Raw genomic sequence first — 24867 nt, forward strand, 5'->3', positions numbered from 1 at the left:
AGGGGCCGCCCGCCTCCTGCTTTGACACACACACTAGGTCAGATGAAGATCAATTGGCCAAGATACGTGAAAATCCGCAGTTTATAAATCCTCGGGGAAAGTTCGAGATCATTTAAGATTAAACTAGCCACACACTCTCACTTTTATTGGTGAATTTAAAATTTACACTGAAAATCGAAGAAGAAGAAGAAGAAGAAGAAGACTGTGATTGGTAGAAAATTAATTACAGAAATTAGCGATTGGCTAGATTCAAAACTGGCGCAAATATAAAGAAAATATTGCCAACCCAAAAATAAATGAACATCAATTAGAAAAAACTCATGAATACAAAACTTCTTTAAATCAAAGGTTCTTTCACTTCGCACCAGGGTGCATGATCATCGTTCTTTGGTAGTGTCATCTATGAGAGAATGTCCAAACTTCTTGATGAATGGAAAACAAAACAATTAGAAATTCACACAGTTCAGGAAACTTCACAATAACAAAATTATATCAGATTTTAGTGGTGACATCTTCAGAGTAAAGTTCTAACTTGTTGTATTGTTGGTTTCACATTTGATAGATAGAAGAGTTCTTTTAGGCGCTCATTTTGAACACGCAGCGTAGAGGTGTACCTCCCGGTACACAATTCGTCGTCATCTTACTGTGTGTGTGTGTCAAAGCGGGGCGCGGGCGGCCTCTTACGTCAGCTGCTAGAACTTCTACGAGGTAAAGGCCACATAACATCTTTCTTTCTTGCTAACTCCGCAGTTTAACGCGAGGGAAAGGTCTGAATCGTTAACTATGTAACCTTCTTTCTAAAAATGTAACATTCTGCCAGATAATGTAATAACTTCATAAAATCTTTAACTCTAAATCGGGGATAGAGAGTGATGTACCCTCTCGAGCTCCCCTTCATCTTGGTTTGAGGTGACTACATTTGTAATCCATTAATTTATCCTTATACGAGTCACCTCCATAGTTTGGGAATAGCCCCTGTTTCATCGGTCTAGTGCCCTTTAGGTTTTAAGTGCTCATATCCAGAAGTGCAAGTATTCTCCTCCATTCATTTTGTGTTCGGGGCATTTATTTAACCGTTATTCTTGTTTCATGGAGTCCCAGTAGGTTGGGTATTAAATACCCCTGTATAATCATTTTCCAATTGTAAATTGTGCCTTGAGAGGCCAGAAATTGTAAGTTGATGTGGCCTTGTGTAGGCTTGGAAAACTGAGAGCCTGTTAGCTCTTTTCCAAGTAAGATTACTGAATGCCTCTTGAAGGCTAGAATTTGTAATTTTGGGAGCAAGTGCTCTTTGAATTAGGGGATTTCTGCCCTTGTATAAATTTGTGCTCTTTTGTAAAATTGAGCTAGGAGCTCGGGAAAAGTAAAGTGAGGGCTTGAAGCCCACAATCTGTTAATACCACTAATCTTGTCTTTCCTAGACTTGTTTAATGTTTGCTACTTGTACCTGTAAAAATCGTTAAATTTTGAGGTTTGAAAATATAACCTTCAGTTTAAGCTTTTAATTAATTTTGACATTGTAGTTAGACTCATTCTCCCCAGTAGCTTCTTTCACCTCTGCGTTCCACAAAAAACCCTGGAACAGATTTTATATCATATAATATGATTAAATGCTTACCACCTAAAGCTAAAAACATCCTACTTAAAAATTGACCTTATATTTGAATTTGGAAATATACCTATGGAGTGGAACTATTTCGTATTAGTACCTATAAGGAAACCTAGAAAACCGAAACGTGATCCAAATAGTTACAGAGGAATTTGTTTCAGTTGTTGTATTAGGAAACTGTTTCAAAAAAAAATTACTAAACAGAATAATGTGGGCTGTAGTATGTTATGGACATCTACCGAAATACCGTAGCAATTCGCATTCCTCGAAGATCGCAGAACGATATATGTTTTGAATATTTCAATAGTAGATATACTGTTGGCAATATCTAGAAATCAGCACGTTACTGCTGCTTTCTTTAGATATTAAAGGTGCTTATGACAACGTGAATATTTTCATCTTACTCCATAAACTAAGGAATATGTTTTTTTCTTCCACGTTGATTACCGGTAATACTGTATAATAGGGCAACTCTATATATATCAACGAGTATGTCTCCAACAACTCGCCAACCAAAGCAATTGCCGTAACGCATCTGTAGGACTGCCAGAAGGTGACATTTTAAGTCCGATTATGTATATTTTGTATACTGCTGATCTTGAAAAAGAAATTATAAAAACAGCTCGGATAATACAATATACAGATGATATTGTAATATACTGCATTCAAAATACTATAGAGAAATGTCGAATTACTATAGAGAAGACGTTAGATATCTTTCAGAAATGGACTACACAAAATGGTTTAAGGTAGCACCGGCTAAAAGTTCAATTCTAATATTTACCAAAAAGCGTATATATTGTGACACGTTGGCGGGGTAGTAAGATAAATTAACACTAGACTGGTAGCTTCTATACTAAAATGTATTAACCAATGATAATTACCACTTATACCTCGGTACACAGTCAGGATTCCCGACTACACACTTCTCTAGATCTCTTTCTTGACGCAATATTTTTACCATCCACGCTACGACACTTTCTGCTGTTCTTTTTCTCTGTTTTTCCTATCACAGGGTCTTAGAATAAACGGGCGGACCAGATGGTGACGTTGCCAGACTCTCAAATTCCAATATGGCAGACACAGTAACCCCTCCTTAAGGCTGCTCGTCCCGAGCTGCTCCATGATACGTTGCCAGGCGATCCAGGTGAACAACCATCATCTTCCCTCAGGGAGGCCGCCGGATCGTTGATCCTGGTGATGATTGTATATTGGCCTTCCCTTTGTGGCTGCAGCTTCGGTGACTTCCCTTTTGTCCGCACCGGATGGTATAGCCACACACTCTCATTTCCCTGAAAGCCTGCAGAGTTCGCCAGCATGTCGTAGCGGGCTTTTATCCGGTCGCTGACTACCCTTCGATGATGTCGGGCATAATCATAGATGTCGTTGAGCTGATCCACCAACTCCCATACATAGTCCGTCACTGGCTGCTGCTGGTCTGGTGCCGACCTGAACATTAGATCGCATGGCAGGCGGAGCTCCCTTCCGAAGACCATGTTGGCAGGTGTCATGCCCGTCGTCTCATGGGTGGATGCTCGATATACCATCATGAAGAATGGGACCCTCTCGTCCCAGTCCCTCTGGTGCACCGAAACCACCTTTCTGAGATGCTCCTCGACGGTTTTCACAAAACGCTCCACCATGCCATCTGACAGAGGATGGAGAGGCGTCGTATGGGTCTCCCGCACTCCTAAGCGTGCAGACACTCTTGCATCAGTCTGGACTCAAAGTTTCTGTCTTGGTCGTTATGAAGCTCCCTCAGGACACCGAATCGGCAGAAGTTCTTGACCAAAACATCGGCCACTGTCATTACCTCTTGGTTCGGGATGGCGTAGTCCTCTGGCCACTTTGTGAAGTAGTCCATGGCCAGGAGTACGTAACGGTTCCCGGCGTAAGATTCGGGGAATGGTCCCGCAACATCAATGGCGATCCTTTTGAAAGGACAGACAGGCAGACAGACAATTTGTATCTCCAAGGCTATTTAACATTTCATGACATATTACCAGCAGAATTTCCATAATACTGTTCCTCCATTGATCCATCTCTAGTGAGATAGAGTGCACAATGCTCTATACCTTCTGGTATGGGCTAGAACTAGTCATTTTCATTTTTCTTTCTCAGGGTCATCTTGGTTTTGACAATATGAAAATGGCTGAGGTATGAGCAATGTTATTAATACCACAGCCAGTTCCTGAGATGAATGGTATGAAAGTGTTGCTTATACAATAGGTTGGTGTACGTGTTTCAGTGGGATTGGCAACACCACCTTCATATTGGTGGGCTTGGTAGACTGATATGCAATAGTATTTTTAGACTTGATGAGGGAAGCAACTGAAAACTGCATCACTGCTAATTTTCTTAAAACATCTCATCAGTGACAGATAGGCTATATATGTCAGCAAGTACTGGATCTGAAGAGGATCTGACTAGCCTTTGGGTTGAGGACTTAACATACTGCATTGATTAACAGAATCCATGTGTGCAGAAAAGTAGAATTTGACAGTAGAATAATGTTTAAAAATGAGCCACAATCATTGTTTTCTTTTATCTCATTTTCTTTGAAAAGTATTGGAAGCAAATGGAATATCTTCATCACTGTGTCTGATATTCTCTCCCTCCATTGATCCAGAGAAATTAAATAAGGCTCAATATCTCCAGCTTTAAACTTGGTCTCTAATTGTACTGTCACTGTGAGTCACTTGACTTATATTTGACAATGTCTCTTATTCTTGTTGCAGGTATATCCCCAAGTTAGTGAAAGGTTGAGTGCTGTGGCTCTAGCTGACCGTGCTCTCCACTATGCTGGGGCTCTACAATCACTTGGAGTACAACCGGGGGACAGAGTGGTTGTGTGTTGTAACTACCTCCCACACTTCTCAGCTATTGTCCTTGCTACCATTTGTTGTGGAGCCACTTGTGCTCCCCTCAACTTCAAGTTTGATTCAGGTACAATAACTGAACATTTCAGTGCTACTTAATTTAAAATACCGTGCAGATCTCAGTATAAGACAGAGAGTATTATATTTGTAATTTCTAGGTATCCAAAAGTATCTCAAACAAATAAATAGTAACTGTGACATTGCGGGTCTTTTGTTATGCTTGAAATTTCTGATGTTTTGAAAAGGATTTTTCTTCTTTTTCAAGGACGACATGAAAACTCTGATGTTGGATTCATTTGTAAAGTACTGCTTATAATAATAATGTTACTGGCTTTACGTCCCACAAACGGCTTTTATGGTTTTCCTAGACACCGACGTGCCAGAATTTAGTCTCGCAGTAATCCTTTTATGTGCTACTAAATCTACTGACACGACGTTGACGTATTTAGCACCTTCAAATACTACGGGACTGAGCCAGGATCGAACCTGCCAAATTGAGGTCAGAAGGCCAGCGCCTCAACCATCTGAGTCACTCAGCCCGGCTCATAAAGTGCTTTACAAAGAAAATTATTGGAGAAAGTTAACATCTGTCTTCCTGGATGCATGAGATTTAATAAGTATTTTGAAACCCACTGGCATAGAACTAATTATGTGCACCCTAAGGGTTAAGGTGAACTACAGTTATTTCTCCAGCTAGTCAGATTTCGTCTCAGGGTATCCATATTTTAAGAAAAATGTTTAATTTTTCTATAAGTTCAATTTTACGTAAGTTCAGAGAAAGATACTAGTTCCAAGTGCAGTTCTGAAATTCGTATGTCATCACCAAATCGCAAAGTCCGCAAATACAAACTTCGATCAACGACTTCCAAGGCAAATCCGCTCAGAAAATATCTTACATGCTATGTATGATTATAATCTAATACTATGAATAATAACTCACTGAATTATAAAAATAATTAAGAAGCTTATTTATTAAATTAATAAAATCGCGAAGGAAATGGTAAAGTACCTAAATATGTTCATGAACTTCCAATTAATATCTCAAAAACAAAGATTCTCATACGTGAATTAATTCTTTAAGTCAGCGCTGGCTTATATTTAGCTTATGTTTGCTTAATACAACATTTTGAACTGGATATTTCTGAAGTGAAATCAAATTTTTCTAAATTTCCCATGCAAAAATCAAACCGTGCTACTTGCGTGCACAAATATAGCTTAATTATCTGATTATTGTCAAAGTTCATGGTTTTACCAAATATTTATATCATTTACGACGTCAAAAATTCACTGTCATAATAATCACAACGATAACAGTAATCATATTATAATAATAATGACCTGAATTATAATAAAAATGACCTAAATTAAAAACAATCTGCATAGTCTGTATTATCTGAGTTCTGAATAATAGTGATCTGAATTCGTTGGTATCGGATAAAATAAAGAAAACAAGAAATCGACTGACCTGCTAAGTTACTTCGTCCTACTGCCATTCAAATTACGGCTCCTAGTTTATTACTCACTTTTATAGTGTTTCAATTTAAGAAAAATATAAACGATATTTCATATATATAATATTATTTCCCTACTCTAGCTATATAATTCCTTATTTAACGTAACACAGTTCAATGTGCACATAGCCGATAAGCTTCTGCCATATAAGCATGTGTGCAAGTACCTGCAGTATGATATCTCAATATTATATTATCACTCTGGTTATATAATAATCTTGTCTTTTACACGATCTATATTCATGGAGAATACGACACAACACATATAAATCTAACCATTACCAGTTATTACTACTGCCAAATCATTCTCAATACTCAGCTAAATACATATAACTTCACCATCCACACCTTGCTATAAGTTTTCACTGGGGTATGTTTCCTTTCAGTAATTGCTTTGTTTCCATCCATATATCGCGTATTATTAATTTCACACATGTCTCATTACTTACCATTCTGCGCAATATTTCAATTAAATCATAACAAACACTTCCATATTATCCTCAATAAACTTCATTTCAACTCATATTCAACTCACTTAACATTCATATATAATGCATATAACCTCCAATAATCATCTAATACATTGAGACATCACGTTCGTTTCACGCAGAATTCCTTTCTTAATACTCAACTTACCGTAAATACGACACATAACCCCACATACGGTATCTATTCTTCATACATTACCATACAGCAAAGAATATGTTGATTTTAATTAAACACTTCCAAATACGCGTCCTACTATGACGTAATCTAGGTTTGGAGAGCACTATGTCATTCATAGATCTTTTAAACTAACTGGCACTCTTTGAAATCAGCTGTTTTACTATGTCACTTTTTAATCGTATGCTCACTCATGGATTGAAATTATACAATAATACTTAACCAGTATATCATGAGATATCGTCTTAATTCCACACTGACTTAATATATTAATAGCATCTTAAATATATCGCACTTCACTCCCTTATATCATTTGCACACTTAATTATTTCATGCTTGGGCTATTCAGTTCTACAGCACATACCATGAATACGTAAAATAAAGATACTTATTGTTACCGTGTTTTAGTGGTAGGTAGAGGTGAAAGAAGGTGCGGGCGTGAACGGGTCTCAAACTACGGAATCAAAGTTAATGTAAAATTTAACAAGGTTATATTTTCTTTTGAAAAACAAAGAAATAACAAGCATGGCAGGTACAAAGTAGCAAGTCCAAAGGGTAGTTACAATATTTACAGGATTTGGGCTTCGCGCCCTGACTTCACAATGCTTGGGCAATCAGCTCAGTTTTACCCCAAACACAAGTTTCAACAGAGGGGCAGAAAACCCCATTCATGCCTAGGAGTCCTTGCTCCAAATTACACTGAAAAGCCTCCACGAGGCATACAACACTCAATTTTCAAAAGAGCCACACGCTCTCAACTTTAAGCCTCTCAAAGGCCACACCAAACTCCACCTTCGAGTTGTCCTCACTGGACATAGACACAGGGGTAAAATACCCAACCTACTGAGGTCTATTAAATGAAAAGGGGCAATTACATGACCTCTAAAATAACAATTTGAGAGGAGGCGATCTGCACTCCTAATACACTTGTTTTTTAAAACCTAATCTGGCTCTAGGCCACTAATGCAAGGGCTAATCCCATACTACAGAGGTGACTTTAGAAAAGAGCAATTTGTTTTACGTTAACGAAGAATAGGTTGAGAAAATAAGTTCACCTCAAAACAATGTGAGCGGGAGCTCGAGAGGGTTAGCACTCTCTATCCCAATATGCAGCTTTAAAAGAGAATAGATGAAAAGATTGGTTACATTTTAGGAAAAGGTTACATGGTGGAAACGCTTCGAACCCGCTCCGAGAGTTAAACTGCCAACCTAGCAAGAAAAGAAGTTATTAAGAGGCCATTACCTGGTGTTGAACAGCTGGAGAAGAAAGAGGCGCTTCCCGCCCCCTGCTATGTACTTTACACACTGAAAGATGGAACAGAAGTGGCCCGGAGACCCAAAAATCAGCAGTTTAAATACTCTCGCGGAAGGTTCTAGGCGTTTTAGGGAAGAGAACACCCACCCACAATCACTTTATTGGCTAGGGTACAGAAACATATCCAAGTTGGGGGAAGATACATCGGATTGGTCGGAAATTACTAAAAGAAATTCGGGATTGGATAAATCTAAAACAAGGGGAAAAAGAGGGGTATACAGCCAACTTAAACAATAACAGAAAGAAATTTAACAAGAAACAAACTTTTGAAATAAGAACTTCTCCAAAAAAAATAGTTCTTTCACTCCGCACTAGGGTGCACTATTGTTGATCTTCAGTAGTGTCCTCTAGAAGAGAAAGTTCACACTTCTTACTACAAGCAAAACAAAAATACGTCGAAAATGACACAGTTCAAAAACTCCAAAATTTCCAGGTAGAGACATCTTCTGAGAAACTTGAAAATTAATACTGTCCATAAAGTTCAGACTTCCTCCAGCAGAGGAGTTTCAACAGGCGCACATTTTAAATTAGCGGTGTGGAGGTGTACCGCCCGGTACAGACCTCACCCCCCCCCCAAAAAGTTCCTCCAGGGGTGACACATGAAATTGTTTGAAAACAAGGTCCAAGTTTTGATGTAGATATGGAGATTAATTGCCAAAAATTTTATAAGATTTTCTTAATTTGGTTTGATTCAGTTTCAAAATTTTGTTGTTGCAGGTGAAGTACAGTCTTTATGTTTGTAGAAGTTGAATTCTGAAGATAAACTTTTAATACTTAAAAGTGATGAAAAATTTTGCAATGTCCACCAAATATTGCTGTTGAATTCCCAAGTGTAGTCATTGCTTATAGTAACTGTTCATGTAGTTGATGTTGATGAAGTTGGATGGCCAGACCGGCCGTTGCAGCTTGCGTCCAAAGGAGGCCGCTCGGACCCCTCAAGTACCCTGAGATACCACTCGCCCGCACTATGAGGGGAGCAGAGGTGTTGAAGCACGCCGCGCCCGCGGTGAACATATACAGGCTGCGGGCAAGTAGCAGGTCGTGCGCCGCACATCAGCCTAGGCCGGGAGGAGAGCTCCGGCTCGCCGTGCACATGTCGTCTTCGCTGGGGCCGAGGGGGCCCTTCCTCAAACCCAGTCGCGGCACGGCGCCGCGCGGCTGCGGGGGCACTGAAACATTAAAACTAGGCGGCAGAATTTTGTTGGACCATCATCATTTTTTTGAGGGCACAGGCTTGTTGGAGAGGTAGAGGGGCCAGCGGCGTGCAAATATCCATGGCATTTAATCTAAGCAAGCCACAGTGTGTATAGCAGGAGACGGGAGCGTGGTAATGGCCATGGTAAGGACAGAATGGCAGTTTAACGGATCGGGGAAGGTTTTACAAAAAATGCTTACATATAAAACAAAATAGAAGGAGCAGAATGCCTTAAGAGTGGAAACTCAAAAAAAATATAACCTTCATATTCCTATCAAATTATATGAAGCAAGTTGACACAAAATTTACACCGGTTTCACCTGGGACAGGTGAACCCTAAATATCCTCTCGGTGGCTGGATTGCTTACTAACAATGTAACCGGCGTAAGAAAATCGAGAATGATACAAGGCCCATGAAATCTGGGGGCAAGCTTGCCCGCGGGAACAAAGTTCTTGACCATAACTTGGTCACCTACCTTCAAAGGGGTGGGTCTCCGTCCACGATCATACCTTTCCCTAACCTTTTCATGAGACACTTTAAGATTGGCTTTAGCCTTCTTCCAAAGATCTTTAATGTTGTCCGGATCTATTGTCTCGGGTAGAATGTCACTCAGAGACCAGAGGTTAGAGAGCGGCGTGTTGGGAACAAACTTGAACATCAACGAGGCTGGAGTAAATTTACAGTATGTGAACCGCCGAATTCAAAGCAAAAGCTAACCAATGCAGGGACGTGTCCCACCTGGAATGATCTTCATGATGATAGGCAATAAGTGCGGACCTGAGATTACGGTTAACTCGTTCAGCCAGAGATGGTTGAGGGTAATAAGCAGAAGTAGTTACATGAGAGATGGACAAGTCAAAACAGAATTTACGAAATAAATTAGATGTAAAAGCCTTAGCATTATCAGATACAATATATTGGCACGGACCAAAAGAAGCAAAAATAGAATTTAAGCAAGTAATGGTAGACTGAGCGGTAGCCAGCTTAGTCGGAAATAACCAGGAAAATCTAGTAAAGCCATCTACGCATACAAGGATGAACTTGTTAGCATTTCCCTTTGACTGGGGGAAGGGTCCTACATAATCAATATACAGGCGTTCCATGGGGCGCGACGCTTGATGAGAAGACAACAGGCCTACCTTAGTGGACATGGTTGGTTTGCTAAGCAAACAGGATTTACAAGCCTTAACTAATTCACGGATTTCACCGTCCATACCCTTCCAGATGAATCTTTCACGAATCTTTTCACGAGTTTTAAAGATACCAAGATGCCCGCCTAATGGGGTCTCATGATAGTACTTGAAGATAATAGGTACAAGAACAGCTGGAACGACAACCTTCATCATCTTATCATGCCTCGAAGGGCAACATAAAACACCATTCTTCAGTACATAAGGGACGACATGTTCCCCAGAAGAAAGGGTTTCCATTATCGGAGCCAGAGTCGGATCTTCACGTTGGTATTTCTCGATATCCCTAAAGAGCATGGGAGCATCTGTTAAGATGGCATTAACATCAAATAGTATGGACTCGGGAGGTGATGAACTGTCGACCGGTTCATGGTTTTCAACGTCGTTGGAAAACATACGGCTGAGTCCATCAGCAACAACATTTTCGGTACCTCTGATATGCCTGACATCGAACTGGAAGGCAGAAATACGGATGGCCCAACGGGCTATACGACCAGTACGACGCGGCCTACCTAAGACCCAGCTTAAGGCTTGATTATCTGTCTCCAGGTCGAATTTGACATGTTCCAGATCGAGACGGAACTTTTCTAAGGCAAATAAGACTGCCAAACCTTCGAGCTCATAGATGGAATACTTGGCTTCTTGAGCCGATAGAGTCCTAGATGCGTAGGCGATGGGTCGCCTGCCTAGTTCAGTCTCTTGAAGAAGGACTGCAGCTACCGCCGCCGCCGACGCGTCGGTTTGGACGATGAATTACTTTGAGAAATCAGGCATAGCAAGGACAGGGGCATTACAGAGAGCTAATTTAAGATCTTCAAAAGCGGCTTGTTGAGAAGGTCCCCACTCGAATTTGATGCCTTTCCTACGAAGAAGGTTTAAGGGCGCCGCTCTATTAGCAAAGTTAGGAATAAACTTCCTGAAGAAATTCACCATACCAATGAACCTGGCGATACCTTTGATGTCCTTGGGAGGTTTAAAATCACGGATGGCCTGTGTTCTAGAATGATTGACTGCAACACCATCAGGTGAGACAATATATAGGGCTTAGCAAAGGCAACCTTGGACAACTTAACAGTTAACCCAGCCTTACGAAGGTGATTGAGAACTTCTCGCAGATGATCTAGATGTTCTTCAAAGGTCTCCGAAAATACGACGACATCATCCAGGTAGTGATACAAGTACTCAAATTTGATGTCGGAGAAGACCCTATCTAGCAGTCTAGTGAGTACAGCTGCTCCCGTGGGGAGCCCGAAAGGCACGCGGTTGTATTCATACAAATTCCAGTCCGTGGCAAACGCTGTAAGGTGTTTAGACTCTTCCGCTAGGGGAATTTGATTATAGGCCTGATTCAAGTCCAAGATAGTAAAGAACTTGGCCTTACGAAACCATGAAAAACAAGAATGAAGGTCAGGAAGGGGCACAGATTGCAACACCACCTTCCGATTGAGAGCCCTATAATCAATGACAGGCCTGAAGCCACCTTGGGGTTTCGGGACTAGAAAAATAGGCGAAGAATACGCCGACTTAGAGGGCCTAATAATACCATCCTTCAACATCTGATCGATGATTTCTTTCAGAGCCTTCATTTTAGGTGGAGATAGCCTATATGGTGGAAAACGGACAGGAATCGAATCCGTGACCTCAATTTTGTATTCGATAAGGTCAGTAACACCAAGAGTATCAGAGAACACCTCTGGAAATGACTGACACAACTTACGAATACTATCAGCCTGCTCCTCAGGTAGATGTCTAAGGTCTAACAACATCTCATCCTGGGTAGGCGAAATAGATGAACATGATGCAGAATTACATTTCAATAATGGGATTTTACAATTAGACGCAAATTTGAAAGTGCACGACCTACTCTGAAGATCGAGCACAAGACCAGTGTGAGAAATGAAGTCGGCTCCCAATATAATGGGGCAAGACAAGTGCTTGGCCACAAACAATTTAATTTTCCATGTAAATTTAAAAATGCGGATTTTGACATTTACAGAACCTAGAATTTCTAATGGAGATGAATTAGCCGAAACATATAGGACAGGAGATGAGACATAGTCAGGTAGTTTACAAACAGATTTCAATTTAGAATACCATTCAGCCGAAATAATCGAACAGACACTGCCTGAATCTAATAAAGCGGTTATAGGCTCATTGTTTAACTCAATCTTAAGAAAAGGAATAGGTGCGGGGGAATCCGCCGCAATCCTAAGACACTCTTTGGGACATTCAAAAGATGCATTTGAAAATTGCTCGTTCCCTGAATTTACAACCTGTTTACTAGGGGCTGAGTCTCGGGAAGATGGATTAGTCGACTCAGCCGAAGCCACTCGTCACTTTTTATTATTGGCATAGGTGGAATTTGCACCAGAAGTTGAGCAGGAGGGGGTGCTATTCGAATTTGGGCAATTCTTGGCGATATGTGAGAAAGCCCCACATTTAAAACAGCCTTGTGATGAACCAGCCCCATTACTTGTCCCACTCGACTTGATCAGTGGACACTTATTGCGCAGGTGGTCAGGCGACCCACAAGCATAACATTTACGAGGGGTGACTGATCGGCGAGGTGGAGGCCGAGTATTACTAAAGGAAGGCGGGGGTTCTTTCGCTACACGCAAAGAATCGGCGTATCTAACTCCTTCCGCTGAGACGGCCAATGCTTCAAGTTCCGAGAAAGTTTGCGGGCACGCCGCGAAACACAAATATGACCTGTAGGGTGGTGAAATCCCTTCCACAATAGCTTGTACAATCTGATCCTCAGGGAAATGAAGAGCAAATACCCTAGTATAAAACTTAATATCTTGGATGAAGTCTGCCAAGTTTTCATCCAAGCGCTGTACCCGATAATAGTACTTCTGAATAAGGGAGGACCTGGCCCTCGCAGGGATGAAGTTAGCTAGCAAGTGGGCATGGAAATCCTCAATAGATGATTGCTCGGCAATGGCTCTTACGATTTTATCAGAGAGAATACCAATAGCATACGGATAGATAATTTGCAAAATTTGACATGGAGAAAGAGAAAAAACAAGGGCATGATCCTGAAATTCAACTAGAAATCTTAAAAATGAAATTACGTCACTGGTGGTATTAACGGAAAACTTAGAGATACCTCTGAGCAACATTGCCAAGGGATGAGGCAAGCTACTAAACCCGGGTGACATAGTAGGTAAAGGTTTCAATGGCCAGGTAGTTAATTCAGAACGTACATTATTTAATGAGTTACGGCGTTCAGACTCGTCCAATGGGGCAGAGGTTGTTTGAGCAGCAATGGTTTTCCTATTGACTTCTCCCTTATGAGGCTCTTCCTCGCTACCTACATTCACCGTGACGGGTTGATCAGTTTTGGGAGGAACCTCCCCAGTTAACAATTGAGTGACCTTGCTAGATAATTCAGAAATATTTTCAAGCAGCGTACTAGCTTCCTTCCTCTGAACGTCATTCAACTTCAGAGACAACAGATCATTAACTCTATTTGAAAAGTGATATAGCCTGGCTTGCACACGCTTAATTTGATTAGGAGAAGGATCATTTTCATCAAAAAAACTAACTACAGATGCTAGCCCAGTAATATTCTCGACGATCGTGGAAAGAGAGTCGTCAATTTCTTTCTCTCCCAAGGTGGGGATGGAAATGGGCAAATCAAGGGACTCTCTAAGCTTATTGGTGTCTACTGCAACCGTGCCTCCAGATTGCACATTTCTAATAGTTAACTCATATATCAACTCCTCTTTGCGCAAATAGTTAAGATGGAGAACATCGCGAGGTCCGGGCATGATGACAGAACAATTTTGAAAAACTCAAAAAAAATTCCAGCAACTGAGAAAATTGTTAGAGTTCGGAATAAAACAATGTTTAACCGTCAAAAAGGGCTAAATTGAGACCATAACTACGCTCTGCTACCACTTGTTACCGTGTTTTAGTGGTAGGTAGAGGTGAAAGAAGGTGCGGGCGTGAACGGGTCTCAAACTACGGAATCAAAGTTAATGTAAAATTTAACAAGGTTATATTTTCTTTTGAAAAACAAAGAAATAACAAGCATGGCAGGTACAAAGTAGCAAGTCCAAAGGGTAGTTACAATATTTACAGGATTTGGGCTTCGCGCCCTGACTTCACAATGCTTGGGCAATCAGCTCAGTTTTACCCCAAACACAAGTTTCAACAGAGGGGCAGAAAACCCCATTCATGCCTAGGAGTCCTTGCTCCAAATTACACTGAAAAGCCTCCACGAGGCATACAACACTCAATTTTCAAAAGAGCCACACGCTCTCAACTTTAAGCCTCTCAAAGGCCACACCAAACTCCACCTTCGAGTTGTCCTCACTGGACATAGACACAGGGGTAAAATACCCAACCTACTGAGGTCTATTAAATGAAAAGGGGCAATTACATGACCTCTAAAATAACAATTTGAGAGGAGGCGATCTGCACTCCTAATACACTTGTTTTTTAAAACCTAATCTGGCTCTAGGCCACTAATGCAAGGGCTAATCCCATACTACAGAGGTGACTTTAGAAAAGAGCAATTTGTTTTACGTTAACGAAGAATAGGTTGAGAAAATAAGTTCACCTCAAAACAATGTGAGCGGGAGCTCGAGAGGGTTAGCACTCTCTATCCCAATATGCAGCTTTAAAAGAGAATAGATGAAAAGATTGGTTACATTTTAGGAAAAGGTTACATGGTGGAAACGCTTCGAACCCGCTCCGAGAGTTAAACTGCCAACCTAGCAAGAAAAGAAGTTATTAAGAGGCCATTACCTGGTGTTGAACAGCTGGAGAAGAAAGAGGCGCTTCCCGCCCCCTGCTATGTACTTAATACACTGAAAGATGGAACAGAAGTGGCCCGGAGACCCTAAAATCAGCAGTTTATATCCTCTCGCGGAAGATTCTAGGCGTTTTAGGGAAGAGAACACCCACCCACAATCACTTTATTGGCTAGGGTACAGAAACATATCCAAGTAGGGGGAAGATACATCGGATTGGTCGAGAAAAAACTCAAAGAAATTCGGGATTGGATAAATCTAAAACAAGGGGAAAAAGAGGGGTATACAGCCAACTTAAACAATAACAGAAAGAAATTTAACAAGAAACAAACTTTTGAAATAAGAACTTCTCCAAAAAAAATAGTTCTTTCACTCCGCACTAGGGCGCACTATTGTTGATCTTCAGTAGTGTCCTCTAGAAGAGAAAGTTCACACTTCTTACTACAAGCAAAACAAAAATACGTCGAAAATGACACAGTTCAAAAACTCCAAAATTTCCAGGTAGAGACATCTTCTGAGAAACTTGAAAATTAATACTGTCCATAAAGTTCAGACTTCCTCCAGCAGAGGAGTTTCAACAGGCGCACATTTTAAATTAGCGGTGTGGAGGTGTACCGCCCGGTACACTTATTACTACCGCTTAGCTCGTCATTCGACATCTCGGGCCTTAGTTGCTATTCAGTTCTACAGCACATACCATGAATACATTAAATAAAGATACTTATTACTACCGCTTAGCTCGTCATTCGACATCTCGGGCCTTAGTTGCTCCTCTCCGTCTGCTCCATGGCTGGATCTTAGGTCATGGTTCGACGACTGGTCGGATCCTTCATCTCAAGTGGCTCTGGTTGCGTGACCTCCATCTCTCGTGTCGGGTTGTCTTAACTGCCAGGATGACATCTCTCTCCAGGTTGGTCCATGCCGGTTTAGTAAGCCACCATTTCCTCAGAAGTACTGTAGACAATATCGAATATTCCTGAAAAATACGTATTCATTTTGGATTTCTGATATCTTAAAATTTCTGTTGATATCTATATATTCTAGCTTTCTTCTGTAGATTTTTTTTAATTCTTGCGGTCTGCGTATGGGTAAATCGCCTCGTCTTTTTGAAATATACGGAGTTAGCTTATTTGATTTTGGGAATGATTGTTTCTCTATTTATAATATCTCCGCTATTATTTACTCCAGTTGCAGTTCCAGTTTCTGCTCTCGTATATCACCAGATCTTATGCTTTCAGATGATCAGCATATATATCTGAAGTAAGTTCTCAAAATTCGCCGGGTTCTCATCCTGCTCACTGTATTTTATATATTAATACGCTCTTCTCTTCGATATTAATGTCGTTTCAGCTTAATATCCGCGTTAGAAATTGTTCAATCTTCTCAATTCTTCAGAGCACTATCAATCACCTCTTGTCCTTGCGAGATTAAATTTTCAAGTCAGTTTTTCTAATAATCCCTTCGATTCTTCTTATTTCATCATTTCCAGACCGTAAGTAGTAACTGGCAGCACGCATGTATTATAAACCTTGGTCTTCAGGTTAATTGGAACATCCTTGTTGGTGAGGATGAATCTTAGTTTTCGGAATGCTGTCCAACTCATACCTATTCTGCGAGGAATTTCTGCACGTTGATTGTCTTTTCCAAGTTTTAGCTTGTGTCCAAGATAGATGTACTCATCGACAGCTTCTATATATTGGTTTCCCATTTTAAGTGGTTGACTGTCTGGGCTTAGTATTTTCGTTTTATTAATGTTCATTTCCAAACCAATCTTAGCAGAGGCAGTTTTTAATTCTTGGATCATGCTTTCTAGCTCATCTAGATGTTCACTTATGAGCACAATGTCATCGGCAAAACGCAGGTGGTTCAAATATAACCCGTTGATTTTTATTCCTTTATTGTCCCAATGAAGGGTTTTGAATACATCTTCCAAGGCAAGGGTAAACAGCTTTGGAGAGATTGTGTCACCTTGTCGAACTCCTTTGCCAACTGGGATTTTATTGGTGATGAGGTGTTCGTCCACTCTGATTACCATTGTTGCTTGATCATAAATGTTTTCCAGGAGCTTTATATACCCTGAGTTTATCATGGCATTTTGAAGTGCCTTCATGACTGCCCAAATCTCCACTGAGTCAGAAGCCTTTTATAATCAATGAAGGCCAGATGAATCTTGATGTTGTACTCAGTGGTTTTCTCAAGAAGAAGACGAATAGTCTGGACGTGTTCAACAGTTGAGAAACCTTTACGAAATGTGTAGGTACTTACATTTTTTAACATGTGGAGAACCTGGTAGAATATAGCTACATGATATAGTTTTCCCCTACCACCAGCATTTACCTTTAAATGCTTTATCTGGGGGCAGTATTTAATACAGATGTAAATCTGGAAATTAAAATGTCTGTAGACATAAATATTTTGTAGCAATATGTCTGTCATATGCAGTACAATACATCACATAAAATAAGGAAAGAAACATAGATCAGAGCTTGGTGTACTCTATTAGAGGCAGGAATGCTTCTCCCACTCCTTGCTAATGTACTGATGTCATGGGTCCTAGTATGCCAGCTCATAGCCTTGACACCAAATATAATAACAAGGAGTGATGTAAGTTTTCTGTTCATTAAATGACTGGTTTGGTTAACATGTGTAATAGTCTGAATGCTCTCAGATCAAAATTATGAATGCTAATGCAAATCAAAAGAAAAACTGCTTCTAAACATGTGCTACTATGAGGTTCATTAGTCTTATAATACGTAAGGTGTACCAGTGTCTTGATAATAGTCTAGATATGATTAGGCAAATCATGATTTAACCGTGTATACAAAATGAATAACAATGAATGAACCCACAAATATTGCAAAAGTTAAGTAATATAATCAGTAAAAAAATTAATGTTAATTTGCATATGTTTATACTTTTATTGAAGTGTTCTAAGTTATCTTGTAGAAGTGACTTCTTTCTTGTGGGATAACTCTAACAGTTTTGTTTGACTTCAGTGATACCACTTCTACACACACACAAGGCCCCTCACGTGTTTTACTGAGTTCAGAGCCTTTCATTTTATGCATTATTAGTCCGTTTAACACTTTGTGCTGATCCATACAATCTGTAAGAAAATATTCCTCATAGGATTTGGATACAATTGTGTTAATCATGTTGAATGCAATGTTGCAGTACATATTACCAAGTCATCCTCCTCTGTTAATATAATCTATGTATGAATCACTGATATTTTCTCCAACCACTAATTGTTCATAGTTGTCACATGCCAACTTAGTAGAAATTTTGGAAGCTGCATAGCTGGAAATATAGAAAAGAACTGAGTTATCATTTCTTTCCCATCTACTGGTAATAAATTGTTAAGAATATCTTCAAAGAGTTTGAGCATTTCGCTGATCAATTTAAACTTTTTTCACCAGAATTCTGAGAATACTGGAATACAGGAATTAAAAATTTAATGTTATCATTCCATATCTTGCAGATTTTATTCCAAGAATAGTTTTTGCTCTAATTTTCTTTTCTGCATCAATTATTTTGGTGACACTAATGTTGCAATTTCCATCATTAAACTGTGTGTACATGCTAAATTAGTTTTTCTAATTTGTTAATCTAAAGTTTTCCTCGTAGTACATACTTTACACTTACAAATTCTAGACAAGACTAGATCAATTTTGTTAGCGTATATGTACTCGTGATTAGGGCTTTTCCTGTGTCAGTGGTTAAAGAGCCACATTTCAAATTCGCTCCTAGTTTCATCCAATTTTGTATTGTACCGGGATTGACCATACAATAAGCATTTCTTAAATACTATACACCATAAAGAACTGATAAAATATTGGTGTGTGCATTTTTTGAATGCTCACAGGAACAAAGTCTCACAGGAGTGTAATTGACCCGCACAATGCTGCTTGCGTCGTCGCCTAGCCAGCGCTTGTCAAGGACAGGTCGCGTCATACATTCTCGAAACATCCATTCAAAACATGTATCTATATCCTAAACTAATTGAGGTATAGATTCGGAAACAATGGCATCTTATAGTGCATATTTCAAAAGTCTCCTCATGTCAATTTCTCCAAAATTGATATAGGAATTACGGAGATATTCAAGACTTTGTAAAGCATTACGTCAGAGCCATTTCTGTATGAAAAGGCCACTACTCTGGGTACTGTCATAAATTCATATCAGTTCACCAACAGTTCACCAGCAGTCTACACCTCAACAATGTTGATTTGCCGCGTGCTATGAAGTCGTACCTATAAGACAAGACAATACTATGTCCGATTGAAGTGTGAACTTTTGGACCAGTGAGTGGAACCTTATTAAGGAACTTGTAAGAGTTCAACTCCAGGACTTGTTATTTATAGCATAATCAATATTTATGTGTGTGACATATGTCAGAACAATTTCAAAGTGAACTTAATTGAAAACTTCAACATTACAACTTGAGTGATAGAATATTTAGATATTTTGCTAATGGACTTTTCGTATTACAAGTGTTCTAGTAGTTCACTTCAGACATTGTGGAGAGTGCAATAGTTATAAGTGAGATGTTCAAGTGAAGTGAACTTTGGCAATAATAATAATAACAATAATAATAATAACTTTTTTTGCGAGGGAATGTGGAAATTCTTTCATAAGACGCTTGTGAGGGTCTGCACTCAACAAGTGTGCGGAGATTCTTACCCACTAAAACCCACACTCCCTTTTCCCACGGCGTTTATCTCCGCCCCGGAAACCGCTCTTCTTTGTCTTCAGGACGGATATTGTGCTTAATGCTTCTTGTGCTTCATCTTCCTTCTTCTGCTTTACTGTCTGTCGTAATCATCCAGGTCCTTCTTCTTCTGACGCAGAATATTTTCTACGTAGACTGCCACCTGGTCCCAAGATTCTTGACTTCGTAGCATTACTGACATGATCCCTTCTGGCGTCAATTCTCCCTGCATAACTTCTAAGCATCTTCTTTGTGGCAGCCAATGAACACACACAAAGAAAGTATTTAGGGCTCTCTAAAGACTGGGTATGCTCGCCCACCATTATGGTTCATTCCTGCACTACGTTGGTAAGTCAGTAGACCGCCCCAGCCTTATATATCCCTGTTTTTTACTGTCCTCGACGCTAGAAAATAATGCTAAACTAACATACTGTAAAAATACTCATTCTCAGTATTACTCAAACGATTACTCAACATAAATATTAGTATATTTCGTATATTATTGTGTAAGTTTTATTCGAGACGGTGATTGTAAAAACAAGGTCGTTGATAATTTGCCTTTTAATACCCTACTGTCATTCTTAAATCGTGGAATCTGACGAGGTAATCGGTCAGTGTCGAAGATTTATAAATTGTGATAGAAGATTTTGATACAACCTGATCTCAGTTGGTATTTCATACTTGGGTGAAATTGATTCAGCGCTATTTTCAATGTTGTCGAAATAATAAGAAAAATATTCTTCGAACAAGTATAACGCTGAAATGTGATTTACGAAGACGAACACATCCAAGTAACTGGGATTCTTTCAGTTCCTTTCTTCTAAAATTTAGCCCATTTTCATATTTACCAGGATTTCAAAAAAACATTCTATGTGCAAAATAAATTTAATTTTTGGTCAGTGTTTCTTTTTACAAATTGCTTTACGTCGCACCGTCACAGATAGGTCTTATGGCGACGATGGGACAGGAAAGGGCTAGGAGTGGGAAGGAAGCAGCCGTAGCCTTAATTAAGGTACAGCCCCAGCATGTTCCTGGTGTGAAAATGGGAAACCACGGAAAACCATCTTCAGGGATGCCGACAGTGGGGTTCGAACTCACTATCTCCCGAAGTAGTATAAGTGGATGGTTCGGCGGCCTCCACCTCCACAGGCCTTCCGCAGAGGCCTCCTCCGCCACCACCGCCACACGCTCTTGGGAGAGGCCTCCACCGCCACCACCACCACAACTCTCGGGAGAGGCCTCCTCCTCACGCTGGCTAAGAGCGCGACCCTAACCTCACATGCACTATCTTGGAGGGGCAAAACCTAACTTTTTATGCGTAAGAGAGCTAGCCTAACCTCACAGAGGGCTTAACCTCAGTTTTACAGTCGGTTGCCCTTCCTGACGCTTAAGAGAGTGAGCTTAACCTTACATCTGCTATCTTGGAGGAGCTTAACCTAACTTTTGACGCACAAGACAGCAAACCTAACCTTATGGAAGGGCCTAACCCCGGTTTTACGGCTGGATGCTCTTCCCGACGCCAATTGCACAAGATGGCGGTTATACATGGCTCTTTATGAGACACCGCCTAACCTCACATCCGCTACCTTGGAGGGGCTTAGCCTAACTTTTAACGCACAAGACAGCAAGCCTAACCTCACGGAAGGGCCTAACCTCAGTTTTACGTCCGGATGCCCTTCTCGACGCAAATTGCACAAGATGGCTGCTATACATGACTCCTTATGAGACTCCTTAAGGGTGATTGCACAAGATGGTGGCCGCAAGATGGCTGCTATACATAGGCTCTTATGAGACTCCCTTGGGCATGGTCAGGAGTTGGATGGGTTGCCTCGCGCTGTTGGTGGGGGGTATGGGAATGGAGGAGCGGAAAGGAACTGGCCACCCTACCGCACGTAAACTCCGGCCCAGGAACACCTCTGCGGAGGTTCGGACCTGCCTTCAGGCAGAACAACCCTTACCTTACCTTATCCCAGAGACTGTTTACATTTTTATTTACCGTTTTCCACCGATCATAGTTACTTTTTAGAAACTGCCTCATGCCTGCTTTATCTGCCATATGGTACTGCCTAACAGTCCTACTTTTAAGACCTTCCTCTCTATCACATTTATTTTTAACTACTACAAAAACAGCTTCATGATCACTAATACCATCTATTACTTCAGTTTCCCTATAGAGCTCATCTGGTTTTATCAGCACCACATCCAGGATATTTTTCCCTCTGGTTGGTTCCATCACTTTCTGAATCAGCTGTCCTTCCCATATTAACTTATTTGCCATTTGTTGGTCATGCTTCCTGTCATTCGCATTTCCTTCCCAATTGACATCTGGCAAATTCAGATCTCCCGCTACAATCACATTTCTTTCCATGTCGTTTCCCACATAGCTGACTATCCTATCAAATAATTCCGAATCCGCATCAGTGCTACCCTTTCCCTATCTGTATACTCCAAATATATCAAGTTGCCTATTATCTTTAGAAATGAGTCTTACACCTAGAATTTCATGTGTCTCATCTTTAACTTTTTCGTAGCTTATAAATTCTTCTTTCACCAGAATGAACACTCCCCCTCTCACCATTTATATCATATCTCTACGATACACACTCCAGTGCTGTGAGAAAATTTCTGCATCCATTATATCATTTCTCAGCCATGATTCAACTCCTATTACAATATCTGGTAAATATATATCTATTAAATTACTTAATTCTATTCCTTTCTTTACAATACTTCTACAGTTCAACACTAACAATTTTATGTCATCCCTACTTGATTCCCAGTTCCCTGTTCCCTTATCACTGCTCCCTAGGCCATCCCATTTCCCTGAATGTACCTCCCTATTACCCTTCCAAACAAATTTCCTAACTTATATGTACCACTGCGGTTTAAATGAAGGCCATCCAAGAGCAGATCCCTATCTCCTACCCACCCATTAGGATCTAGAAATTTCACTCCTAGTTTCCTACATACCCACTCCATAGTCTCATTTAAATCCCCAATCACCCTCCAGTCAGTATCCCTCATACACAGTATTCCACTAATAACAATCTCCACTCTCTTAAACTTCACCCGTGCTGCATTTACCAGATCCCACACATCTCCAACTATGTTGGTACTTATATCAGCTTGCCTTACGTTGTTGTTACCAACGTGAAACACTACCACCTTCTCCTTCCGCTCCTCCCTCTCTTCTACTTTCCTCAACATCTGCCTCAACCTAATTCCTGGATAACATTCTACCCTGGTTCCCTTTCCTCCACACATTTTCCCCACGTGTCTAACGATGGAATCCCCCATGACCAGAGCCTCAACCCTACCCACCTCATTTGATCCCCTCCCCTCCTGGTCAGCCCTATCTTTCCTGATAGCTGCAGAAGCTACTTCCTCCTCCCTTTTCTCCTCCCATGACCCTGTTCCACCTGTCTTTTCCTATCCTCTACTCTACATTTCCCTTTCCTACCTTTTCCCTTCCTCCTACTTCCACACATCTCAGCAACAGTTTCCTGTCCCTCATCTTCCCTCTGTTGTTCTACCTGGAGTGACTCATACCAATTTCGCACAGACACCTGTCCTGAATTCTGATCCTGAATAGAGCCCTTAGCCTGCAATCTCCTTCCCTCTTGTACACCTACTGTAACCTGTACATTGTTTGAGGGAGTCCTATCTTCCTTCCTGTCTTCTGTGAGAATCCTAATTATATCCCTCAAACTTTCCAACTCCTCCCTCATACCCCTCAATGCCTCGTCACTCCCACAGTAAGTACACTCGCGCTCCTTAGCCATTCTTTACGGAAATGTCACCGCAGTATATGCACACCAGACTAGTTGCTAGCCCTAGCCTATGAAGAAATTTTTGGAAGTATCCATGATCTGTCAAGAACTGTGTGAGATAGTAGTTCACTTCACCATGATTTCGGCCAACCCATACGCCCAGAGAAGGTATCAGTCTTTTCGTCCACTTCCCTCTAGAATCATCTTCCCATCTTGTTTGCCATCGTTGCATTCTGTGACTAAGAGCCAAAGCCTTTGCCCTTTTCCTTCCTAGCTCTTCTTGTGTGAGCCGAATTTCTTGTCTTTCGAAGGCCAACAAGTCAATAGGAGCTACTGCTGCTACTACTAGAATCGCAGGTTCTGATACTGTACGATATGCACAAGCAATTCGTAGGCCTAAAGCTGCTCTCCGTTGAACAGCCGCAATTCTTGTCTGATATTTCGCAATTTTTAACAATTCAGCCCAAATTTCTGAACCGTATAGCAGTATCGATTGAACAGTCGACATAAGAAGCCGCCTTTTACTAGATTTCGGCCCCTTGATATTTCCCATGAGTCTACTCAGTGCAGTCATGGCTATCTGCCCGATCTGCATCGGTACAACAGTATTAATCCTTTTCCTCGTCAGGGGGACAATTTCCATTTTATGATCTGCGAGTTCTAACTTGTGATTTATCATCCATTCTTTGACACGTCGCATTACCTGATTCAATTTAAATTGAGCCAGCTCTAGGTTATGGGTTACTATCACAGCAGCCACATCATCAGCATAACCCACAAGTTTTACATCTTCTGGCATCTTCAGCCATAACAAACCATCATACATGATATTCCCAAGGTGTGGTCCGAGAATTGAGCCTTGCGCTGCACCAGATGTGAGCCGTTTTTCTTCTCTGACCATCTTCCGTGTCGTATAACAATGTACGGTCTTTCAAATAGTATCGCAGTATATACATGAGATATTCTGGTAGCTTGAAAGTTTCTTGTAGAGCTTCCAAAATATCACTCCATCTTGCCGAGTTGAAAGCATTTTTAACATCTAGGGTCACAAGAAGCGTCAGCTTTCTAGAGTAATGATTACCCATTTGAGCACGTTCTGCTGTTTTCACCACTTCCTTCACAGCATCTAGCGTTGAGTGACCTCTGCGAAATCCATAATAATAATAATAATAATAATAATAATAATAATAATAATAATAATAATAATAATAATAATAATAATAATAATAATAATAATAATACCGAGCTTGATAGCTGCAGTCG

At 40.5% G+C, this 24867-nt stretch overlaps 1 protein-coding gene across 3 annotated transcripts in view; it reads left to right on the top strand.

The window, feature by feature from the left end:
- LOC136877374 (luciferin 4-monooxygenase) overlaps window positions 1-24867 on the top strand; it is a 128440-nt gene that overhangs the window by 18679 nt on the left and 84894 nt on the right. For all 3 annotated transcript variants that reach the window (XM_067151369.2, XM_067151360.2, XM_067151388.2), the window contains exon 2: window positions 4348-4555. In XM_067151369.2, coding sequence (XP_067007470.2) covers window positions 4348-4555 — 208 coding nt within the window. The remainder of the gene's footprint in view (window positions 1-4347; window positions 4556-24867) is intronic.

The sequence above is a fragment of the Anabrus simplex genome, chromosome 1 (genome assembly GCF_040414725.1).
Source record: "Anabrus simplex isolate iqAnaSimp1 chromosome 1, ASM4041472v1, whole genome shotgun sequence".
NCBI classification, from domain to species: Eukaryota; Metazoa; Arthropoda; class Insecta; order Orthoptera; family Tettigoniidae; genus Anabrus; species Anabrus simplex.